The sequence below is a fragment of the Monodelphis domestica genome, chromosome 7 (genome assembly GCF_027887165.1).
Source record: "Monodelphis domestica isolate mMonDom1 chromosome 7, mMonDom1.pri, whole genome shotgun sequence".
NCBI classification, from domain to species: Eukaryota; Metazoa; Chordata; class Mammalia; order Didelphimorphia; family Didelphidae; genus Monodelphis; species Monodelphis domestica.
The window spans coordinates 191,285,644-191,311,961 of NC_077233.1; the positions used below are offsets into that span (position 1 = coordinate 191,285,644).

Genomic DNA, 26,318 nt, shown 5'->3' on the forward strand with positions numbered 1-26,318 from the left:
TGTGGATGCAGCCATATCTGTGTTATCCTAACTGTGGTTCCATGGTATCTGAATGACTTCTTCTTAGCAGTTTGTAATATTTTGTCCTTAGTCTGATAGTTCTTGAATTTGGCTATAACATTCTTGGGTGTTGTCAGTTGAGGATTAAGTACAGTAGGTGATCTGTTTATTCTTTTAATCTCCACTTTTCCCTCTTGCTCTAGAATGTTGGGGCAGTTTTCTTGGATAATTTCCTGTAGGATGATGTCCAGGATTTTTCTTCTGTCATGATCTTCTGGTAGTCCAATGATTCTTAAGTTGTCTCTCCTGGACCTGTTTTCTATATCTTCCATTTGTGGATGAGGTGTTTCATATTTTCCTCAATTTTTTCAGTTTTTTTTTTAATTTAATTTTATAGTTTCCTGCTACCTTGCAAAGTTGCTTACTTCTAGTTGTTGGATTCTGTTTTTAAAAGACTGAATTTCATCCCTGGCTTTTTTGGTCATCCTCCTTCTGGTCTGATTTTCTTTGAAGGTCATCTTTCTTCTTTGCCTCATCTTTCATCTCCTTTGCCTCATTTTCAAACTGATTAATTTTGGCTTTCAAGACACTATTTTTTGTTTCCAGATGATTTAATTTGCTTTTTAAGTTCTTTTCCCAGTTATCTTCAGCTTCTCTTAATTGTTTTTTTGAATTGTATTTTGAGTTCTTCCAAAGTCTATGTCTAATTCACTGGAGTTTCTGTGTTTTTGCTTGGTGTTCCTTGATCCTCCTCTATTTCATTTGCAATTTGTTCATTGCCTGGATAGAAGCTGTCAATTGTAATTTTTTTCTTTTTCTGTTGTTTACTCATATTTCGCCCAAATTACAGGTTACAACCTTAGTAACAAGACAGAAGCTGAAAAGGAGATGGGCTTTCTGCCTTGTTATCAAGGTTGTAACCTGTAATTTGTTGCAGCTTTTGCCTTTGGAGCTTGGTCAGCAAGGTTCTAAGATCAGTCTGTGGGGGAGGGGTGTTGGAGCTTGAGCTTCCCTACCCTCAGAAGGCTTCTTATCTGCTCTATTGATGAGATTGAGCCAGGGAGGAGTTGTTCTGCAAAGCTAGATGTACCCTGAGGCCAAAACCTTGAGTGTGGATGGGCAAGATGAAGCATCTTGGCTGCAACTAGGCTGCGAACTCTGTGCTTCTCCTCCAGCTGCCTCTACATCACCTGTGTTCAATGCCCTAAACCTGACACAGCTTTGCTATCAAGGTACTCCCCCCAGACTAGAGCTCTTGCCCACCCAGAGATTCCAGGCACCACTGGAAGCTCAGCTCTGTAGTTGGGGGAAGGGTCCTGAGACCTTCCTTCTTCTCTTAAAACTATGTTCTGGAATTCAGGCTTTGGGGGAGGGGATTACCTTTTAAGTTGGGTCCAGCAGGAGGGTTCCCTAGCTCTGTCCTGCTGTTATATTTGGTTTTCAGTCCCCTCAAAGCATTGTGGTTTTGATCAGTGATAAAGGGTTTGAGGAGGTCTGAACTGTTTCTGTCTCTAAGCCACCATCTTGACTCCACCTTCCACATTCTTAATTATTGAAAAGGAATTCACAAAGAGGAAAAATGTTACTCCTATTCCAACTCAACAGGAAGGATTCTTAACAAAGTGTCTATTCTTCTCAGCCTACTAAACTGAGAAAAAGATTATAAACTTTTGAAGATTAGGAATTTAGAGGTATGCAACTAGTTAAAAAAGAAAAAAAGCCCTTCAGAAAGTTGATATTTTTATTTTAATTCACTGTTTGGTTAGCAGCTACATGATTGCAAAACCAAAAGCCCAGTCAAATTAGATGATTTCCCCAATTTCTGATATTAACTAACCAAAGAAAACTAAGGCAAGGAATTATTTTAACTGTCCAAAAGTTTCAAACTACAGATTATCTTATAAACAGAGATTAGCAAAATACATTGAAATATGGTGGTTGCATTTTTCCCCATAATACTCCTGGGCAGAAGGAAAATTAAAAAAAAAAACCTCCAGTTCTGGGGGCAACTAAGTGGCTCAATGGATTGAGATTCAAGTCTAGAGATGGAAGGTCCTGGGTTCAATTTTTTTTTCTTTTAAAGCCCTTACCTTCCGTCTTGGAGTCAATACTGTGTATTGGCTCCAAGGCAGAAGAGTGGTAAGGGCTAGGCAATGGGGGTCAAGTGACTTGCCCAGGGTCACACAGCTGGGAAGTGTCTGAGGCCAGATTTGAACCTAGGAACTCCTGTCTCTAGGGCTGGCTATCAATCCACTGAGTTACCCAGCTGCCCCCCTGGGTTCAAATTTTGTCTCAGATACTTCCTCACTGTGTGACCTTGGGCAAGTCACTTAACTTCCATAGTCTAGGACTTACTGGTTTTGTTTTTGTTTTTGTTTTTTTGCTTTTGAACCAATATTGATTCTGTGATGGAAGATAAGGTTTGTTTTTTTAAGACTATATTTCCTTCATATTAATACATGTTTTAAAGCCACAGAAGGCTTGATGCCTTTTTTAAGAATTATTTATTTTATGGTTATATACAGAAACAATTCTTGGCAACTACTTTGTCAATTTAGGATTCTGATTTCTCTCTCCCTCCCTTCCTCACCCCCTTCTCAAGGCAGTAAATAGTCTGATATAGGTTATACCAGTGCTTTCATGCAGTACATAGAGTTGATGCCTTTTTGTCTGATTTTTGTAAACAAAGAACTTGATATTTGATTCCAACTCTGTCGTATTAAACTGTAATTAGACCCTCCCAAGTAGGATTCTGGTATCTGTAATTGCAGGCACCATCTGAGTCCAATCACAGAAGGCAATGTTAATTCACAACAGGGTTTGACATTGTCTGAGACTCCACCTCAAGTTATAAATCAGTTTTCATGAATTTGATGCAGTTGCATCAAAACTATTCCTGGAGTGATAAAAGAAAAGCAAAAATTGTTAAACCAAAGGAAAAAATTGTATAAAACTGAAAATAAATTCTGCCACTATTTACCTCTTTGACCTTGAGTGAGTCACAACTTCTTGAACCTTAAATTTCTCATTTTTTTAAAACCCATCTTGGAATCAATACTGTGTGTTGGTTCTAAAACAGAAGAGTTGTAGGGGATAGCAATAGGACTTAATTGACTTTCCCAGGGTTACACTGCTAAGATGTGTCTGAGGTCTTATGTGAATCCAGGACCTCCATCCTCTGAGTCACCTATCTGCCCCCTAAGTTTCTTCATTTGCCAAATGAAAGCATTGGACTACATGACTTCGACGGTGCCTTCTGGCTAAAAGTCTATGAAATTGGGAACCATTTACTGCTTGGCTTTATTAATAATTGATCACATTGCCAGTTAAATATGTTTTCAAATTAGAAAATAATTGTTTTAGAATGCAGTATCCCTACCAGAGATGTATGTTAGTCAGCTTTAAACCATAACAGGTACAATCCATTCCTATTCAGTGAATGAAGCACTGGGCTAAGGAATCAAGTGTATGTATTGTGTTTTTCTCTTAAATCTTTCCTTCATTTGTGCTGTGACTTGGGGAAAAGCATTTTTTTCTGTTTAATTGCTTTCTCTTCTAATGAAATTTAAAGAACTTGAGAGGATAGGAGTAATTCAATGAAACAATTCAGTTCAACAAATACAAGAAAAAAGACAGGATATAATTAAACAAGAAAAGTTTTTCCAGGATGAACCTGGACAAGAATTAAGGATCCACCCCCATGATTCTTAGTCTCTTATGGTGTCTTCAAGAGCTTCTTGGAGCTGGCCCAGTTGGGATAGAGGCATCCTTCTGAATCTTCTGGGTCTCATTTCCTTCATCTGTAATATGAATGGGTTACACTAGTAATAAAAAAAATCACAAAAGTTCCTTCTGGCTTTATGGCTTTGTTTCCTACTTCCATTCCCTGAAATGTGCTTTTTATTTAAGTCTTCTCCCCTGACTCTTAGTTTTTGACTATAAAATATTAGTGTATCCAGGCTCAGTTGAGAGAGAAGACAAGAAGGCATCTGGTTCATTCCTGACTCTTCTAGCAGGATACTATTTGCATTATCACAAAAAAAAAAAAGAATTGAATCTATCTTTAAACATTCTAGAGAAGAAATTCCCACTTTCATGAGTAATTTTATTGTTATTATTAAATATATTTGTCATATGGAAATTCTTCCTGACAAAAACCCTTCTTAAGATTATTTCCTACTTTTCTCTATCCCCAGTAAGGATAAATAATATAACCTCTGAATACTATTAGAGATTATGAATACATTGCCCTTTAGCCTTCTCTACAGTTAATTAGTTAATTTGAGCTCTCTTTATATGCTTTATATTCTAAACTTTTTTAACCATCTTTGTGGCCTGTCTTTGATCTCTCCGAATTCTGTGTTTTCCCTTTTCAATATTAAAAACACATTTTGACGTTTATTTATATGGAGGTAGAGAGAGAGGGAGGTTGTGGAGGGTGAGGGGGTTGATCAGAAGAGCACAATTTTTTCTGATCACAAATTAAGGTGGAATAGAGGACCAGCCTTTGAAGTTCAAGCAGGCCTGATTTCAAGTCCCATCTCTTGTACATCCTAGTATTGTGATGATAAACCTATAGCACAGGTGCCAAAGATGGGACACAGAACACTCTCTGTGGGCATGTGGCCACTCCCCTTCCTCCCAAGAGTTCCTTACTAGAAAGGCAGGACTCAGGTGGAGCTGCTCCCTCCTACTCTCCATGGTGCCTCATGGGATTTTTTCATATCACCCACCCCTCTGCCTAGTAGCCCAATGGGAGCAATTTCACCCTCCCCTGTGTGGGGTAAGATGGGGCGAGGCATGCCCAGCACTCAGTATGGGGTAGCAGAATAGCACTCAGTCGGGGCGGGGGGAGGTGATGAGGGCAAGACTCAGCACCCTATCTCTAAAAGGTTCACCATCACTGTCGAAGTATAATTACAGGCATACCTAAGAGATGCTTCAGGTTCAGTTCCAGGCCTCCATGGTAAAGTAAATATTGCAATAATTTTTGTTGTTGCAAAAACAAAAGTGAGTCACAAGAATTTTGGGGTTTCCCAGTGCATCTAATAATTATGTTTATAGTATTCTGAAGTCTTTTTAAGTGTGCAATAGTATTATTACATACATTAAATTACTTTATTGCTAAAAAATGCTAGCCATTATCTGAGTCTTCTGCAAGTCATAATCTTTTTGTTGGTTGAGAGTTTTGCCTCAATGTTGACAACTGCTGACTGATCAGGGGAGGTGTAGTAATTGCTTAAAATAAGACAATGAATTTTGCAACATTAATCAACTCTTCCTTTAATGAAAGGTTTCTCTATAGCATGCAATGCTGTTTGATAACATTTTACCCACAGTAAAACTTGCAGAATTGGAGTCAGTCTTCTTAAACCATGCCATTGCTTTGTCAGCTTAGTTCATATAATATTCTTCAATATTTTTATGTCTCAAGGAGTAAGAAAGCCCAAGGGGAAAGAGAGAAAGACATGATAATGGTCACATTTATTGATTACGGGTACCATCTTTTATAGAAACAGTTAATAGTCCCCAAAACAATTATAATAGTAACATCAAAGATTACTGATCACAGATGACTGTAACATATAATAATAATTTTAAAATGTGAAATATTGCAAAAATGACCAAAATGAAATATAGATACATAATATAAGCACAAGCCATTGGGAAAATGGCACCAATGGGGCAGTTAGGTGGCTCAGCAGATAGAGTGCCAGTCCTAGAGATGAAGAGTCCTGGCCTCAGACACTTCCCAGCTGTGTGACCCTGGGCAAGTCCCTTAACCCCCATTGCCTAGCCCTTACTGCTCTTCTGCCTTGGAATCAGTACCAGTACTGGTTCGAAGAGAAGAGGGAGAGGGAGAGGGAGAGGGAGAGGGAGAGGGAGAGGAAGAGGGAGAGGGAGAGGGAGAGGAAGAGGGAGAGGAGATGAGAGGAGAGGAGAGGAGAGGAGAGGAGAGGAGAGGAGAGGAGAGGAGAGGAGAGGAGAGGAGAGGAGAGGAGAGGAGAGGAGAGGAGAGGAGAGGAGAGGAGAGGAGAGGAGAGGAGAGGAGAGGAGAGGAGAGGAGAGGAGAGGAGAGGAGAGGAGAGGAGAGGAGAGGAGAGGAGAGGAGAGGAGAGGAGAGGAGAGGAGAGGAGAGGAGAGGAGAGGAGAGGAGAGGAGAGGAGAGGAGAGGAGAGGGGAGGAGAGGGATAGACTTGCTTGACACATGTTTGCCACAAACCTTCAATTTGGGAAGAGAAGACAAAATACAATGTCTGCAAAGCTCAATAAAATGAAGTGCATTATGAAGTCTCCTCATATTATCTAATCTCTCTGTATCCCAGGCAACTTTAGTACAGCTTTAAAAAAAAGAAAAACCTGTCTTCTGCCTTAGAATCAATACTGTGTATTAATTCCAAGGCAGAAGAGCAGTAAGGGATGCCCAGGGTCACACATCTAGCAAGTTTCTGAGACTAAATTTGACCCCAGAACCTAAATTTGAAACTAGAACCAAAGTAACTGCATTCTTTGAAGGAGTTTCCAAACCAAGAGTTCCCTGTAACAATATCTAGATGTTCCCTCCACTCATCGAAAAAATAAAAAATTAGGATACAGGGTATAATGAATGATTTTGCAAAATTTCATTAATAGTATTCTTCTATTTCTCCAAGATCTTGAAGTCCAAACCCAAAGTCCAAAGTAGTGAAGACAATACTGTTTATAGAGCATTGACAAAACCTTATGTTAATGAAATGATGATCAGATTCTCACTGGTGGATATCTTCCATAAATAAGTAATGAGTGATTTTCCCAAAGTTATAGCAGAAAAACAACTGGTGATTTGGAAGTTAAATTAAGCATGAGACTATTTACACCGACTTATTTTCCTTCCCTCTAGAAATCAAGTGTGAAGCTCCAATCCAGTTTGAGAATGGGAGGATTGAATATGAAAATAAAACAGTTGGTCCAAGAGTGATATATTCCTGCAATAAAGGATACAGCCTGGAAGGAGAATCTATTACAGAATGCACTGAAAATGGAACTTGGAGCCACCCAATACCTTTCTGCAAACGTGAGTGATGTCTTTAGTACCAACTGTGCTTTTATTCAATTCTGATATTGCCCAGCATCTAGCTGTACCCTACTCCCAAACCTCTGTAAGTGAGTTAAAGAAAGACTGACTTACCATCAGGTAAATTTTGATCTGGTTAATGTGATTAGCACATAGGTCTAAGTTGTATAATTCAGATTATTACAAATTTACTGCAAAATCTGAATCATCAGGTTTGGAAAGCTTTATTAATCAGATTGAGCAATTAGCCAATCCATTTCTCTTAGGATTCTATAAATGGAAGGTTAATAGTCATTGGTGAGAGTAAGGGAATATTTTTATGCTTCTCTGTCTAATTGTGAAGAAATGTCCTAATACAAAAGAAAGAAAAAATTCAAATGCTGTATTATAACTTCAAATGCATTTATAAATATAGTATTGAGTAGACAGTGTATCCTTTAGAGTAAGACAAGGTTTCATATGCAATTTGTAATTTGGCTGGAGTGTTGGTAACTTTTTAAGTAGGTTATCTAACTATAACTAAAATAACAATTAATAATTTTATAATTATGATAATAATTAATAATAATTTCAACCATAGAATTTCTGTTAGAATAAATGACTACCAGAGTCTGAGATAGTAAGATAGGGTCTAGGGTCAAGAAGTTCTGAGTCTGGCATCACTGAATTAAAAAATGGCCTCAACTCTGTGAATGTAAAAAAGTATCTATCAGGCTCAGTTTCCTCAAAACTGCAAAAAATTCATAACACCCACCCCACAAGTCTGCAAGGATAAAATAAAATATGTTTAAACACTTAATATAGCGCCTGGTGGTAAGTGACTTGCCCAGGCTCACATAGCTAACTGAACCCCCATTGCCTAGCCCTTACCGCTCTTCCACCTTAGAACCAATACTTAGCATTGATTCCAAGATGGAAGGTGAGGGTTTAAAAAAAAAGGCATTCATTAACCATTTATCATGTGCCAAGAGCTGAGCTAAGTTCTAAAGATATAATAAAGGTAAAAACATGGCCCTTGCTCTCTAGTCTGATAGGGAAGACAGCAAGTAAATAGAAGATACACATGGATGGGAAGTATCATAATGTCAGCATTCCAATTTCTAAACTATCATTTCAGTAAGTCAACATGTATTTATTAAGCATTTACTGTGGGGCAAGCTAGGTGACTCAGTGGTTTGAGAGTCAGATGAGAGATCCTGGGTTCAAATCTGGCCTCAGACACTTCCTAGCTATATGATCCTGAAAAAGTCACTTAACCCCCATTACCGCTCTTCTGCCTTGGAATCAATATACAAAATCGATTCTAAAATAGAAGGTAAGGGTTAAAAAAAAAAAAACATTTCATATTCCACTCAAGGCAGTTAGATAACACAGTTGGACAGAGCACTGGGCTTAAAGTCAGGAAGACCTGAGTTCAAAACTGACCTCAGATATTTATTAATTATGTGTCACTGAGTAAGTAACTTAATTGTATTTGCCTTAATTTCTCATCTATAAATGGGGATGCAATGAAAAAGGAAATGTCAAAACCCCATGGACAAAAACTTACAATCACGTAGAGTCAAGACACAACTGAATGACTTAATAACAAATGCACCACTCACTATATTAAATCCCAGGAATACAAAGAAAAATCAAATTTTTCCTTTCTCTCAAGGAATTCACATTCTAGTGGAAGACAACATGCAAATTACAAGGTATAGACAAGACATGTGTGGTGGAAATGGAAAGTAATCTCAGAGGAGACATTGTTAAAAACTTAAAGGGACCAAAAAGGATGTCCTGCAATGAGTAAGATTTAAGCTAATTATTGAAGGAGGCCAAAATCATATGAGAAAGTAAAGAGGAAGAACACTGTAGGCATGGGGAAGAGCTCATGCAAATTCGTGGAGGTGGTAGATAGAATATAGAAGGAAGAACAAATCATAGCATGATCATAAGAGACTCATTCATAGAGTGTATAGAAAGGAATAAAGTTTAAGAAAATCAGAAAGTCAGGGCTTAGTGGGTAGAGAGTCAGGCCCAGAGGTGAGAGATCCAGAGTCTAAATCTGGCCTCTGTAAAGATAATTTTAGGGTTGTAACTTAAAATCCAGATTTAATTGGTCGCCAAGGGAAATCTCAAATAAAATATCCAAGTCAGTGTGGAAATTCATGGTAATTTAATTAATATAGAGGGAAGGAATTTAAGGAAAAGGGGGGAAGAGGATATAGGATTTCTCCTGCCTGGCCTGTGCCAGTAGGAGTTTAAAATCCCCGCCTCTGGGTCTCTGAAGAAGATTAGAGGCTCCTAAGAGGATAAAGTTGGAAAGTAAAGGAGGAAAACTCAGACAGAAACTCACCACCAAACCGGACAATAGCTTGTAGCCACGCTAAGATGCCAAAAGGCCAACTCTCCACCGCCAGAAAAGGTCCTGGAGAGAGGAAGTGAGTCAAATATATAGACCTTTCACTCTTGTGTCTCCTACTCTAAATGCCCATATCTTTTAGAGTTCTCTTCTTCTTTGATTAGATTATATCTTTAGAGTTACTTAACACTTCTTTGTTAAGTTTACCTTTTGTGAGTTACTTAACCTTTTGTGATTAATTTAACCTTAATAGTTACTTAACACCTTTTTGTATTAAAATCTTAAAATAGACTTAGCTTAAAGTTCTAGCTTCACTATAAGGTAAGAGTTAAGTACCTTCATTGTTCAATAAGGAGATTACAACTTTATCTTTATCTTTATCTTCCCCTAAAGTACATCTAAGTAAGGTGGAGTAACTTAACATTCACAGTCCCCCCTGATTTTGTTAGACTAAGTATCTCCATTGTTAAAATCGGGGAAATAGCTAAATCCAATCTTCACAACTCCAACACTTCTTAGCTGGGTGACCCTGGATAAGTCACTTACCCTCAATTGCCTAGCTACTTTTCTGTTTTGGAACTGATTCTAAGATGGAAGGTAAGGGTTAAAAAAAATAGAAGGAAAGGGGATGGGAGATGGGGGGAGGAAGAAACAAAGGAATAAAGGAAAGAAGGGTAAATAAAAGGAAAACTAGAAAGTCAAGGGACAAGTTGTGAAAAGCTTCAGATGACAAAAAGAAAACTTGGTATTTCATATTGGAAGTAATAGGGAGCCACAGAAGTTTGTTGAGGGAATGGAGTGAGGGACATAAAACTATACCCTAGAAAAATCACTGGCAGCTAAGTGAAGGATGAATTAGAGTAAGGAGAGATGAGGCAAAAAAGACTAGTATTAAAATCATTAAAATCTGGAGGAGGGGGGAAATGAGAGCCTAAATGAGTGTGGCAACAGTGTGAGTTGAGAGAAGGGAGTAAAATAGGTGTTGTGGAAGTAGAAACAACAATATTTATCAACAGCATGGATATGTGGAGTGAGTGGAATTGAGAATGACCCTGATGTTGTAAACTGGGTACCTGGGAGAATGGTGGTGCCCTCTCCACAGTAATGGAGAAATCTGACAGAGGGAAGAGTTTTGAAGATTACTAATGAGCTCTATTTTAAACATGTAAAGTTCAAGATGCCTACAACACACCAAGTTTGAAAAATCCAAAAGCCAGTTGTTGATACAAAACTGGAGCTCAAGTGAGAGACTAGAACTGTATACATAGATCTGGGAATCATCTGATTTTAAAAATGCTCATTAAACAGATGGGTACTGAGGTCACCAGCTGTGGTAGCAAAGAGGAAAGAATAAGAAAGTCTAGGGCAGAGCCTTAGGGAAATTCACATTTAATAGCAAAGGAGGCTAAAAAAGAAAGTGGTCAAATCAATAGGAGAAACCAGGAGAGGGCAGTGTCATGAAAATCTAGAGAGGAATTTCCTAGAGGAGAAGGTGATCAACAAAGTTGAATGTAAGGAGGTCCAGGAGGATGAGGATTAAGAAAAGGCCATTATATAAAACATCATTGTAGAGCAAACAGCTGTCTGAGCTCCAGGGTAGGGAGTTCCAAAGAGCCAGCGAACAACCCAGGAGAATCTGAGAGGGAACTTTACAGGAACAAGTTGACCCAACTTTTCCCGTCCCTGCAGAAATGACTGATGAATCGAGGGCTTCTCTCTTCACAGATCAGTTGTCTTTGTCCTGCTGTGAACGGTATTACACAAAAAATCAGTAAACAGCTTTCAGTTCCAGACTCCTAGGCCATCTTGGCTCAAGTTTAGAGAAAGGCTTCTGACTCTAGGGATAGGACAAGAAGGCCTTTCATTTCAAAATATATGCGCTTACATGGCTTCTTATAGTAAAGATCAGAAAAAGGATCTAGCTTGTTTTCCCTCTCTAGCCTTCAAACTTCCTGCTCTCCCTGGTATAATAGGCATGGCCATATTTGTTCATCTGTGCATTAGAGAGATTCCAGTGATCTTCTCTACTCTCTCTTAGTCACATTCCAAAACATTCATGCCAGAGATCTCATCATCTCTCAGAGTTAGGTTACCTCCAAGATTTAGAACTCTGAGATTCTACACCCTCTCTTCCTTCCATCTGTCCCATTCACAGGCTCTACACCATCACTAGGACTTTTGGTGCCTTGACCTTTCTCTAGACACCAAGCTTCATTTGAGTGTTATCAAGCCTTCATGTCATAGTCTCTGGGTTTCACTAACTAGAATATTTTTACTTCCCAATCTTCCATCTTTACTTGCTAATACTTGGGAGACCCTCATCATCTGATTTCTCTGGTCCTGCATCAAGGCTTCCGGGTTTCTCTATAGAAAGAAAGTGAGTTGATTTTATCTGTTACAAAGTTTTAGTTTATAACTCCAGCTGGTCCCTTAATACTGCTCCATTATCCTTGCACTCTGATCATATCAACTCCTTATCTCATTCCTGACAGTGACTATTCCCATCTTTTTCTTCTCAAGAATCCCCAGCTACACCTTTTAATCCCATAATTACCTCAGAACCAGCTTCCTTCACTCAGAAGATAATGGTCATCTAAACGTTGGTGACTAAAGAGATAAGACTCCTACAGTTCTCTGATCTGGTTATTCAACATCTGGAGGGATGTATTCACTTGTGACTCTCATATTGTAGGAAGGGCATTGATAAACTGGGGTATGTCCAAGTGAGAGCCACCAGGATATTGAAGGACCTTGAGGTCAGGCCATATTGGAAGTAATTGAATTCCTAGAAACATTTAGACAGGGAAAGAGAGGTTGTATTTGGGGAAGGCACAGTAAGGGGGTGAGATTCTGGGTGTTTCCATTTGAAAGCTTGTCATCAAACAAGGCTCTAAATTACTATTAATTAGAGAAATACAACTTTGAGATGCCATCTCACACCTATCAGATTGGCTAACATGTTAGTATAGGAAAATGATAAATGCCAGAGGGATTGTGGGAAAAATGTGACACTAATGGAGTTGTGAACTAGTCTGACCATTTTAGAGAACAATTTGGAACTATGCCTGAAGAGCTATAAAACTGTCCATACCTAAAAACACTGAAGAAAAACAACTGCTTGAATACATGGGTCAAAGGGATAAGGTTGGGGATGGAGACTCTAAATGAATATCCTAGTGCAAACACCAACATGGAAATAGGTTCTGATCAAGGACACATGTAATACCCAGGGGAATTGTGTGTCAGCTACAGAAAGGGTGGGAGGAGGGGAGGGAGGGAAATTATGTAATTATTGTAACCAAGGAATAATGTTCTAAACTGAGTAAATAAACTAATTCAAATGGGGAAAAAAAACTGTCCATACCCTTTGACCCAACAATACCACTACTAGATCTATATCCCAAAAACATCAAAGAAGAGGAGGAAAGATGTATTTGTACAAAAGTATTTATAGCAGCAATTTTTCTGGTGGCCAAGAATTGGAAACCGAGGGAATATCCATCCATTGTGGAATGACTGAACAAGTTGTGATGGAATATAATTGTGCTTTAAGAAGTGATGAGCAGGATGGTTTCAAGAAAACTTCCCAGGAAACCTGGGAAGACTTATGTGAACTATTATTGCAAAATGAAGTAAACGGTACCAGGAGAACATTGTACACAGTAACATCAATACTATGAGTATGATCAACTGTGAAAGACTTGACTTTTCTAATCAAGACAGTGACCCAAGACAATTCCAAGGACCCATAATAAAACATGCTATCTGTTTTCCAGAGAGAGAGAACTGATGAACTTTGACTGTACATTAAAGCATACTTTTTTAAAAATTAAAAAAAAAGCCATCATTGTAGGAGCAACTAGGTGTCTCAGTGGATCGAGAGCCAGGCCTGGAGCTGGGAAGTCCTGCGTTCAAATCTAGGCCCAGACACTGGGCATGTCACCTAACCCCAGTTGCCTAATCCTTACTATTCTTCTGTCTTAGAACCTAGTATTAATTCTAAAATGGGAGGTAAGGTGTCTTTTTTTTTTTATTAAAGATCATTCTTAATTTGAAGAAGGCAGTGTCAGCTGAATGATTAGGTCAGAAGTAAAAAACAGAGGGCCAAGAAGAGAATAAGAAGATATGAAATGTAGGAAACTACTAGTGTACACTGCTTTCTCAAGAAGTTTACTGGAAAAGCAGAGGAGACATGTAGTGAGATTGGATGGATCAAATGGAGGTTATTTAGTATGGAAGGGGAGACATGGGAGTGCTTATAGGGAGCATGGAAGGAACAAATAGGAAAGATTGAAGATTAGACAAAGAATGAGGATGATACTGGGGAAAATCTGATAGAAAAGACACTCTATAATAGCACGAATGGTATATGTGGAGAGACTGACCTTGGTCAGGAAAAACACCACTTCTCCATCTGAGACAGGAGTGATATAGGTGATAGAAGAGAAATATGTCTGGGGGAGGCAAGAGGAGAAGCAGGGGATCTCTTAGCCAATAACCTTCATTTTTTGGTAAGTACAGAGTGAGATCCTTAGTTATGAGGGTAGAGAGATGAAGTATGATGGGAGGCTTGGAGAGAGCAGCGCAGATTTGAACAGCTGTGGTGATGGGTTCAACTCCCTTGCAAAGGGCCCTGTTGAAATCAGATGACATCAGTTTGTAGTGGATCTAATCCCTAGAGCATCCTGAATTTTTTCCACTCCATTCAGCAGCATGTGAATGAAGCTTAGGACTGATTCAAGGCTGGGGTTGGACTAAGGAGGCAAGGGGCTTTGAGAATGAAATGTAGTATAAAGTTGAAATGGTTCACCAAGGGACAGAGAGAGAAAAGAGAAGAAAATGGAGCGGTACCGACTTACAACTAAGCTTTTGGAATAAAACCAGTTCACAGGTTTAGGACTAAACCCCTAAAGTTTGGTAAAGTTTGGCCACAGTCTTCCCAAGAAATAAGAATGCAGATCTCTCTCTTTTGGTAGCTTTCTTTACTTTTCTCATTATTACTGGCATAACCTTCTTTATCTCTTTCATTTCCTCTTAGTGTCGTAGCGCCTAAAATTGACCATCATGTTCCCAGTTATCTCACAAGGACACTCAGTAACGCAATAAAGTTTTCATGAAACAACTTCAATCTGGAACCAGCATCTCAATGTATAATCCTCACCAATCTTTTCATCCCTCATAATATACTATGAGAAATTCCTCACTCTAGCAAATCCTGCGTGTTTCTTCAGCACCATAAAAATATGTGGATTGTGTTCATATATTGTTATCACTGAGCTGAGGAAGAGATCTTGTAAACTCTCCTTATTGCATTCTAACCCAAGTCTGCCATAGAGGGAAAATGTAACTGTTTTATGACTCGTCATATTTGGTTCTTCATAATATCTTGATATCTGATACTTCTGCCTTGGGCTTATTGCACACACACACACACACACACACCCCTCCCTCTCCACTTCTATTCTGTTGTATCCAACTCTTCATGACCCCATTTGGGGTTTTCTTGGCAAAGATACTAGAATGGTTTGCCAGTTCTTTCTCCTGCTCATTTTACAGATGAGGAAACTGAGGCAAGCAGGATTAAGTAACTTGCCCAGAGTCACAGATAGTAAGGCCACATCTGAACTCAAATCTCCTTGAGTTCATTCTACTGCACCACCTACCCGCCTTCTAGAAGTATGGCATAACGGAAAGAAGCCCTCCAGGAAGATGTCAGTTTTTATCCTAGTTTTGTCTCTAACTTGGCAAGGACTTTACCTCTAGGGGTTCCCGTTTCCTCATCTGTACAGTTAAAGAATTGGGCTAGGTGATCTCTGAGGTGGCTCCTGATCTCTGCCTTTAACCCTGTCGTGCCACAACTCTATGATTTGTGAAATGATGGTAGCAGATCCTAAAATTATATGCAAAAGTCTTATATCCTTGTCTGAAAAAAAACTCATAAAGGCCTCTCATGTGGGATTTAGCATGGTGCCGTGCAGAGAATCTGGGGGTTGAAGTCAGAGTTTGGATTTGAATCTCAGCTCCCCTATTTGTAAACTTGAAGATGTCTCTTCTATAGGTCTGTAATGGAAGAGCACTTAACCTCTGAGATTTCTTCTAGTTTTAAATTTGAGATCCTAAGATCTTCCTTTTTCATAATTTTTTTAGATGAAAACTAAGAAACTTGAAATATTGAAAGGGTGTACAATATAATAGGTGGGCAGGTAGGTAGTATAGTGGATAAAATGCTGAACCTGGAATCAGGAAGGTTCATCTATCTGAGTTCAAATCTGGCCTCAGATACTTGCTAGTTGTATGGCCCTGGACAAGTCACTTAACCCTGTTTGCCACAGTTCCCCATCTATAAAAATGAGCTAGGGAAGGAAATGGCAAACTGCTCCAGAGTCTTGGCTGAGAAAACCCCAGATGGAGTCACAAAGAGTTAAACATGACTGAACAACAACATACAGTAATGGATGGAGCACTGAACTTGAAAGCAGGGAAACCAGAGTTATCCTGCCTCCAATTCCAAGTAGGTATGACCTTGGACAAGTCACTTAACTACTCTAGGTCTCATTCTCCTCATCTTAAAATGAGGAAGTTGGATTTGATGACCTCTGAGGTCATATCCAGCTATAAATCTATGATCCTATATTCCTTTGGCACGGTATGTATCAGATCATCAAAAGGACACTGAATTTCTCATCACAGTTTCAAGGACCTGATTAACTCATGAGAATTGTACAATTTGGTGGTCTCAAATCCAGGTTTTTCTGCAGCTATTGGAGTTACCCAAATAAGTGATTTTACACACGCAATTTAATATTAAGGGTGTCTTTCATAAGCTATACAAAATCCTTTGAAATGAAAATCCTATCATAAAGACAAGAAAGATAGAAGAGGAAAGGAGAGGGGGGAATCAATAGGGAAAATATAATAATGGGATTTTTCTCTTCCTTTTTTTTTTAAACAGCAAATCCCTGTCCTGTACCTTTTGTCATTCCTGAAAATGCTCTTCTTTCCGAGAAGGAATTTTATGTTGGTCAGAATGTGTCTATCAAGTGCAGAGAAGGCTATGTGCTACAGGGTCAAGCTGTTATTACCTGTAACCCAGATGAGACATGGACACCAACAAATGCCAAGTGTGAAAGTAAGTGCACCGGTGGGATTTAATTCAATCTATCATAGTCTGTTTTCCCAATGTCATGGACTTTGTCAAATCTCTTTACCTGATTACTGTGTAGATTTTGTTTTAGCATTAGCCTATTATTGCAGAGAGGCAGCATGGCATTATGAATGGGGGGCCAGCCTCTGAGGCAGAAAGATCTGAGTTCAAGTCCCACCTCTGATACCTCCTGGGAGCTCCTAGGCAAATCACTTCATTTCTTAGTGCTTCATGTGATTCGCTAAAATGATGTATTGCAGCAACCTGAATTGGTAGAAGGAATTTCCTCTCCTTGGTGTTCCTATGCAACTGAAATCACAAGTCCAAGCCTTTTTCTATGGTCTTGTGATATCAACCAATCTTGAAAATTCTAAGGAGGTATTTTGGGCTATCTGCCTGGTTATGTTCCAGTTATCTAATCTATAAAATCAGAGATTTGGATTAGAGTGATATAGTCCTCAACCATTAAAAGTATGTGGATCAGGGGCAGCTAGGTATTGGCTCAGTGGACCGAGAAGCCCCTTCACCCCCATTGCCTAGCCCTTACTGCTCTTCTGCCTTGGGAGCAATGCCCAGGATGATTTTAATATGGAAGGCACGAATTAGAAAAAATAAACCCATGGAAGAAAGTCTTAAAGAAATTAAGAATCAATATTTGAACTCTAGTAACAGGAACTGGCTAAGAGTTTACTCCCTGGAGTTTGGATTATATAATTGTCTCAATGGAACAAGCAATATAACCGTGTTGAATGTTCATAATTGATCCTTCTATCACATACACTGTTTCCTCAACGAGAAGAACACTGAAGTAAAATAAACAGCTTAATACATGGGGTTATATTGGGGAGGGTATATAAAAGTATACCTTTAAAGCCATAAAATTCTACTTTTATGGCACTTCATAGTTTTGCTTAGGAATGTTCTGGTAAACATTTAACAACTGCACTATGAAAAACATGGATGCACGGCACATTTTAGAGTTTAATCTTTTTATTATCATTTTCTCCAAAATTTTAAGTCTAATTTCTTCAGTCTAAATAGTCAACCAAATAATAAATCAAGTCATGATTTGTAATATTTGTCAATTTCTGAGGGATAAATGCTCCTGCTAAAAATTTAACAATCTGCTCTGGCTAGCAGGCAAAGTCAATTCCGGTACGTTACTGACCTCAAATCATGGAATACGACAGTCCCTAAAGGATGGAAAACAAGTACCTCTCAGAAGAGAGGTATGAACAAAAGTAACTGTGGAGAACCACAGTGTAAGATGTCAATAAGGAAATATCTTCTTGAAGAAGTGGGTAGGGTAGCTGGGAAAAGGGCAGATGGAAAGAAGGAAGCTAGGTGGCTCAGGGGATAGAGAGCCAGGAGCAGAGATGGAAGGCCCTGGTTCAAATCTGGCCTTGGACACTTTCTGGCTATAATACCCTGGGCAAGTCATTTAACTAATCTAATGTCCTAGCCCTTACACTCTTCTGCCTTAGAACCAATCATTAATATTGATTCAAAGATGGAACAAAGGGGGACTAAAGGAAGAAAAGATATGGATGATAGTTTTAGAGGGAACATTCTATTATTTTCAATAATAGAACTTTGTTGCCCTTTATTTCTATCCCTCATTCATACTTATGGTAGATCACATTACACTAGAGTTATTTGTGGAGCTGTCTTATTTCTCTTAGTAGAATGTGAGCTCCTTCTTCCTTTACTATGCCTGGCATATACCTTACCCATCATTTGTTCTTTTTCAGTTGTGTCCAACTCTTAGTGACTCCATTTGAGATTTTCTTTCCTTTTTTTTTAAACCTTTACCTTCTATCTTCAGTTAATACTGTATATTGTTCCAAGGCAAAAGAATAGTAAGGGTTAAGTGACTTGCCCAGGATCACACAGCTAAGAAGTGCCTGAGGCCAGATTTGAACCCAATACCTCCCATCTTGAGGCCTGATTCTCAATCCACTGAGCCACCCATCTGTTCTCTTTCCACTGGTTTATAACAGCTGACCTCCAACCCCAGTGATAGCTGACTCATAAAACCTCATTTTGCCAAAAACTGTACAGATATTATATTCATTTCCATTCATTTCATTTTGTGCAGTACTAACACCAGATCAGAATGTTCCTCTGGACACTACAAATAATGTCTCAGTTGGTCTTGTAGTAAGAACACCCATAACTGACTCTTTGCTTAATTTAGAGATCTCTTGTGGACCACCAGTTCATGTAGAAAATGCAATTGCTCGTGGTATACATTACCAGTATGGAGACCTAATAACCTACTCCTGCTACAGTGGATACATGCTGGAAGGCTCCCTTCGAAGTGTCTGCTTGGGAAATGGAACCTGGACATCACCACCTACTTGCAGAGGTTTGGCTACAATTAATTTGTTTTGTTTTGTTTTTTATCAGTAAGTCTCTTGGGAAATCTACATAAAAATATACAGAGAAAACTCATAGATTAATTGAAATGAGTACATAAGCTTTAAAATCTAGTGACTTATTTCAACAAACATATTGAGTACCCATCATGTGCTGAACATACAAAGATTAGAAGGAAACAGTCTCTACTTAAGGCTCCGTGTTCTACTGGTGCATATAGGAAGAGGCAGAGAATATTCATGACTGGAGAGGTCAGGGAAGCTTCCCAGAGGAAGTGGTATTTGATCTGGGGCTTAAAGAAAGTGAAGGATTCTAAGAGAAGTTGTTATTAATTTTTAATATAGGCAATTATGAGAGCAGTTACTGTAATTAGAAAAAATTGAGGGCAGCTAGGTAGCACAGTGGATAGTGTCAGGCCTGGAGTCAAGAGGACCTGGGTTCAAATCTGATCTCAAATACTTCCTAGCTATATGACTAAGCATTTGACGCCAATTGCCTAGCCCTCCTAGATCTTCTTCCTCTAAGGCACAGTAAGAGTTTAAAAAAAAAAAAAGCAACATTTTCAATATTGAAAAGATTTCAAGAAATACATTTTAGGAAATTGTTTTTAAGTGTTCTGTACAAGGTAAATTTAAAGAGTAGAAAATGGGATTTATTTGTTGCAATATGAATACAGTATTCTTTATTCCTCAACATAACATTATGCATTGAATAGACAAGCCTCAAAATATAACAGATAATCCTAAATGAAATCAATAATTGGGAACAACTAGATGACTCAGTGGATTGAGAGTCAGGCCCAGGGACAGGAGGTCCTGGGTTCAAACCTGGCCTCAGACACTTCCTTGCTCTATGACCCTGGCTAAGTCACTTGACCCCCATTTCCTAGTCCTTGCCACTCTTCTGCCTTGGAACCAACACACAGCATTGATTCTAAGATGGAAGGTGAGGATTTAGAAAAGAAGAAGTTTGGCTGATCCATACAGGAAAAACCATGTAGATGGAAAATGCCTATTTTAGACAGAGATCTCATTAAGCTGTTCATCTGTTGCATCAATCTGGGACAGGCATTGCTGATAGACAATGAACTGGATGCTTTACTGAACAGCAACAACAAAATAGGCAAAATACCACAGCACATTCAATGAGCCCAAGGCATTTCTTGAAGTGAAAAGCCACTCACATCTTGCAGCGTTCCTATCTGACTGCATAGGACCTGATCATTGCCAAAGAACCGAACTCGCAAGTGACCCAAAGGACAAGGGAGAGATTTAAGGTGGGCATAAGTGAGCTGCAGTTTATCAGTTATGACTTTAATGCAAGAAACGTCGTGAAAGATACGAGTGCCTGGAAAAGGCAGTAAGTAGTCCAGCCATGTAGCAAGAGCAAAAAATAACAGATAGCCTGAGTACTTCATGAATATCCCCGTAATAAAAAAAGGCTAAGACACGAGTCTCCAGCATATTGGGTCAACCCATAAATGAGACTTAGGAGAAAATCTGATCAACGATCATGCAACAATTTAGGTAGTTGAGTCTCTAGCTGGAAGGATTTCTTTCTTTTTCTTTAGGTTTGCAATCAGATTTGTTTGTTTAACCCATGCCTCTATTTTGGAAATTTCTTGTGATAAAACTCCCACAACCAAAGCACCTGCTAGGTCTTAGAGAGCTGCTTGGGCACTGAACATTAATGTGACATGTCCAGGATTACATAGCCCTTATGTGACTGAGGCAAGACTTGAACCCAGTCCTTTCTGACTCCAAAGCCAGGACACTATCTAAATTCCATGATGCCTTTCCACGTAATTAGTTAAAATGCCGCATGGCATGCTTCCTCATCTACAGATGAGGCAATTGGTTTAAAAGATCATTTATAGAGGCAGCTAGGTTGCTCAGTGGGATAGAGTGCCAGACCTAGAGATAAGAGGGCCTGAGTTCAAATGTGACCTCAGACACTTCCTAACTAGGTGACCCTAGGCAAGTCACTTAACTCCAATTACTTAGCCCTTACTGCTCCCTCCATCTTGCAACCAATATTTAGTATTGATGCCAAGACAGAAAGCAAGGGTTTTTTTTAAAGTTCATTTATAGTTTAAGGTCCTTCTAGCTCCATTCTTTGATCCCATGTTGGGAGAGAACACAGGTACCTTCTAAGAAACCTCTGTGATATGTCTTTATGTTCTGGACTTCGACCCCACGGATCACATCTGTAAAAGGAAGAAGCAGGGGGAGAATCTGTGTCTGGTCTTTTAGTTCTGCTGCCACTGCTAGTAAAGAGTGTATTCCTCATGTACTTACTATTAAATCTCCAGAGGTCCTGTGGTCCCCTCACAGGAAAAGTAGGGGTCAGAGGCAGTCCCTATTCCTGCCAGGTAGGAGGGAAGGAGGGGACCAGCCAAACAGAACCTTTTCTGCCTCTGCCTGTATGGCCTGATATAGAAAAGAAAGTAGAGAGAGTTTAGCCCTGACCTTCCATAGAATCACTCTTGGTGTCCTTGGGTCCGTGCCAAATGTATTCTGGGTAGGAAACTTCAAAGCTATAAAGTGGAATGACATGCGTAGTCAACAGAGATGCTGGCACGGTCACTAAATAAGTGAAATGTGTGTCTTTGGAAATGGGGGTCTTAAATAGCTATATGGCTACCCAACTTGTTTGCTAACAAGGTCAAGCTTAAGACATCAACACTTAATGTGGAATGCCTGGAAGTTTGGGGTTTGTTTTTGTAATGATTTATTTTTTCCCAGTTACACATAAATACAATTTTTGATGATCATTTTCTAACATTTTGAGTTCCATGTTCTCTCTTCCTTCCTTCTCACTCTTCCCCTGAGACAATAAAACATTTGTCATTGGTTATACATGTACCATCATATGAAACATATTTCCATTTTCATTATGTTGTGAGATAAGAAATGATTTTTTTAATGACAAAAAGTGAAGTGTGGTCTGCCTCAATTTACATTCCAACTCCATCAATTCTTTTTCTGGAGGTATTCTGGATAGTATTTTTCATCAAAATCCTTTAGGATTGCTAAGAAGAGATAAATCAGGATGCCTAGCGTGGGGCCTTATTTAGAGAGAAAGAGCCATTTACCAAGGTAAAACTCTGATAAAACTGAGCTGGTAGAGGGCAGCTGGATGATTCAGTGGATAGAGAGCCAGGCTTGGAGACAGGAGGTCCTGGCTTCAAATCTAGCCTCAAATACCTCTTACCTGGGTGACTCTAGACACATCACTTAATCCCCATTGCTTAGCCCTTATCACTCTTCTTCCTGATACTTTGTATTGATTCTAAGACACAAGATAAAGGTTAAAAAAAAACAAACTAAATCTAAGTATTAAAATATAGATATACTGAAACTAGAAAGCTTCAAATGACAATTACCCCTTAGCTTACAAGGATTAACTTCTGTTCCAACCTGACCAGAAGATCAGGCTTTGTGGGCTCAACCATATGTTATCATGTTCACTACTCCTTTCATAGAAATCTTATTTATTCTCTTCACAAAACCGCATTCATCCCATTGCCTAGCAGTTGAGAGTATTATAAACTCCAAATAGTCTATGACAATCTTTCTGCTTACTTTTGTATCACCAACGCCTTTCATCAGTGACTGTGTCTCCTTACACTTAACTGACATTTCCTGTAATGTGAAATTTCTTTGAGGAGAAGTTTGGGATATACGGAACATAACCAATTTCACTGGTAACAATATATCTTGTCCTTGGGAGGACCATCCTAAAGCCATGCCAGCAATGGGACAAGGACTTCATTGTTCCCCCTGTGGCTCTGTCTCCTAGATAGACTATGGTAAATGAGGTCCACTCAAGGTTTTGTGGTTCTTCCTGATCTGCCCATTTTTGTGTAGATACTGTTTAAATGAGACATGTGGACCACACAAACTGGGGGGATGCAATGATCATGCACCTAACACTTAGTAACTGTGGGATTCACTTCACCTCCTTGCCCCTCAGTTTTCTATCTATACAATGGAGATCATTATAATTGTACAGACTAAATTTATAGAAGTGAATTGGAGAAAAGTTATATAATCCTTAGAAAGCTTTATAAATGAGTCATTCGCAGTGATGAACTAAAGGAGTTCCTTGTGTTTTCTACCACTTAAGTATTTCTTGAATGTGTGCTATGAGTACAGTTCAGCATTTGATTCTATGGAAGTCATAAAAGTCAAAGATATGGTCATATGAGGAGCTTAATAGAGAAGACGAACATATGGAGAATAAACAAGACAATGAAATTTTGGTATAGACTCTTAAGAGCCGTGATGGCACGATGGATAGAGTGTTGGGCCTGGATTCTGAAAGACTTGTCTTCCTAAATTCAGATTTGGCCTCAGACACTTATTAGCTATGTGGGCATCACTTAATCCTGTTTGCCTCATCTGTAAAAATGAGCTGGAGAGGGAAATGGCAATTTCCAAGGAATGGGGCCACAAAGAGTTGGGCATGACTGAAATGATTGAATGACAACTAAATGTTGAAGGAATTTAGAGTCAGAGATTCTTGAGGGTCAGAAAAATTAGTGAAGCCTGGTGCCAGGTCTTAAAAGAGAGGAAGGAGTTGATTAGAAAAAGTAGAAAAGGGAATATTTTTCAAAAAGGGAGGCAGCATGAGTAGAGGCACAGAGGTATTTCCTGTTCAAAGGGCAGACCCTAGACCTAGATGTCACTTCACTTTTGTCTGACTCAATTTCCTTAACTGAAAAATGGTGATAATAATAGCACCTCCCTTCCAGGGTTGTTGTGAAATAATATTTGTAAAGTACTTAGCACAGTGCCTAGTGGATAGTAGGCACTTAATTAAAAAAATTATTTTCTTTCCTTCCTCATGCCTCAAAACTCAGAAATTATCATAAGGAGGAAACTAGGAAGACAAACTTTTGCTACTGTGGGGTCAGTATTAGCCATTAGTATAGTATTAAGGAACTCCAAACACTGAATAAGGACAATATTTGGGGGTAGAAGGTGGCAATGGTGCAGGAAGATGGGAAAACCAGCAGCCATGCTGACAACTTTACTATTCATGGCCTAGCTGTTTGGAATTCTAGTATCTTTCAATGATTTTAGTTCCAGATGTGTGCTGTCTTTCAGCTCTCTAGTATGGCCACTGGCTAACTACAAAACAACCAATTTATAAAGCATTCGCTGTTAAATAGTGGGGAAAGTGGACAGGAGGACTTCATTACTTCTGCCTCTAGCAATCCCTTCAAATGTTTAAAAATATAGCTCAAGGCTTTTATTAGTTTTACCTTGTCCCACATAAACATGTGAAGGCCTTCAGCCATATGGCATTATTTCTAGAGAATCTCATTACCCCTACATGCTTTCTTCTAGGAAATCTATAGTTTATCAATATTCCTACAAAAGTAAATGCAATATTGTAGATGTGAATTAACTCTCTCAAAACAATAAGTAAGATTATTATCTGTACACTTCTATTTTGGCAGCCTAAGTTTGTATTAACATCTTTAGCAGCTGGATTTATAATTTTGGCTCATATTAATTGCATTAACAACCTTAAAAACTTTTGTTTTCCAAACAAACTACCGGCAATCCCCAAATCCCCTGCCATGTTATTGTATGGATAATATCTTTAACTCTTAAGTCTAGTATTGCTAGTTTCAATCTAATATTTCAGCTTTTGTGAGATGATTTTTCATCTTAATGATGAAATGTTCTCTAATGTTCTCTAACAACTAACCCTATCAGTTCTGAAAGTGTTTAATATATCGTTGCATTCATTTATCAATCTAAAAAGCTTACAAGTTCCACTAAGTTTTCATTAAATTGTTGACAAAAATGTTGAGTATGGAGGGGCAGTAGCCAGAATAAAGCTTGTTCAACAATTAAGTGAGAAAATGCTACGCTCCTCATCAATGTAGCCACTCTTCGTTTCCACACAAATATGTCAGACCAATTACATCTGTTGCCAAGCAAATGTTACAAATTAAGGGGATTTTGCTCTTGGTGTTTAAAAAGGCCCTTTTACTGTGACATTCATTACCATGAGATCCATTTGTACATAGTGAATTCACAGTTCACGTATTTCATCTAAGTATGGGAGTTTCAACTTATATAATTTAAAAAGAAACATTTTGACACCAGTAATAATGGACTATAGAATTGCAATGAGCCCGCTTTAAGCTGAAAATCTCTCTGTTGTGAGTGTGCATTACAAGGTCACTGAGGCTTGAAACTCCACCAATCCCATAGATTACTGGGCTATTGGCCTTTGTTAACATGCCAATAACCCCTGGCAGCGGTAACAAGAGCATTAGCTATCTCACCTATATGGTGAGGGAAACACCTTGAACACTGTAAGTCATTTGTTAAAAATGAGCTTTTGAAAGTAATAATACATCAACTCAAAAGTATAAGATTTTAAATCTGAGAGACAGAAAGATAGAAAACAAACCTTTTTTATTTTTTAAACCTTTACTTTCCATCTTAGAATCCAGAATCCATACTGTGCATTGGTTCCAAGGCAGAAGAGTGGAAAAAGTTAGGCAATAGGGGTTAAGTGACTTGCCAGGGTCACACAGCTAGGAAATGTCTGAGATCAAATTTGAACTCAGAACCTCCCACCTCTGGTCCTGGTTCTCAGTCCACTGAGCCACCCAGCAGCCCCCCCCCCCAAAGGGCCAACCTTAAAGATAATAAGACCTGAAACCAAGTCAGACCTCTGACTCATACTGGTTATATGACTCTCCACAGGTCACAACCTCTCTGTGGCCGAGGATCCTCTATGATTCTATAAGTTGCAAAGAAGGCATGGATCTGCTTTGGTGAAAGGAGCTTACTCTCTTGAGTTCCCTAAACTCTCCCAATAAATCATAGGTCCGGTCTCTATCCTCAACAGTACACAAATTGTATTTGGGCCCCAATCTCCTTTCTTCACAGGAACAAGAACTTTGTAAGATAAATCAGGCAGTGTTTTCATAATCTTACAAAATAAATAAACCGAAGTTTAGTGACAAAAAGTCATTTGTCCATGGCCAGTCATTTCTAAATTCATGTCAGTCATTTTCTAAACTAAGTCCATTGCATTCCCCACATAACACAGCTCCCTCTTTGACATTATTAACCATTAACACTTCCTGATGAGAAGTGTTATCTATCCAAGACAGGAGGGTCAAACTCGGCTAGAAACAGACATTAAGCCGTGCATCAGGATCCCAGGGGACTTCACATTGACGTATTATTGTTATCTGTTTTATGGCATGATTGTTTATTTTGTTCAATATTTCCCGATTATGTTTTGGTCTGGTTCAGTCACACTCCAGAGGCTCAGGGCTGTGGGCTGGATACTTCTGATCAAGAAGAAATACTTATTGGGCTCTGGGAGGGGTTGGAGGAGACCATGAAGAGGAAGGT

The 26,318-nt window shown here is 38.9% G+C and overlaps 1 protein-coding gene and 1 long non-coding RNA gene across 7 annotated transcripts in view; one reads left to right on the plus strand and one right to left on the minus strand.

Moving 5' to 3' along the window:
• The window catches only part of SVEP1 (sushi, von Willebrand factor type A, EGF and pentraxin domain containing 1), a 341,958-nt gene that overhangs the window by 294,030 nt on the left and 21,610 nt on the right, over positions 1-26,318 (plus strand). The window contains exons 42-44 of the mRNA XM_001374596.5: positions 6,881-7,054; positions 16,354-16,530; positions 18,743-18,913. Coding sequence (XP_001374633.2) covers positions 6,881-7,054; positions 16,354-16,530; positions 18,743-18,913 — 522 coding nt within the window. The remainder of the gene's footprint in view (positions 1-6,880; positions 7,055-16,353; positions 16,531-18,742; positions 18,914-26,318) is intronic.
• Positions 1,724-26,318, minus strand: part of LOC130455569 (uncharacterized) — a 35,692-nt gene continuing 11,097 nt past the window's right edge. For 2 of the 6 annotated variants that reach the window (XR_008913642.1, XR_008913645.1), the window contains one exon: positions 1,724-3,800. This is a non-coding gene — a long non-coding RNA (uncharacterized LOC130455569). Of the gene's footprint in view, positions 3,801-3,820; positions 5,429-9,395; positions 9,468-18,906; positions 21,751-26,318 lie in introns of those variants that run through there. The other 4 variants (XR_008913641.1, XR_008913640.1, XR_008913643.1 and 1 more) reach the window with 4 other exon arrangements.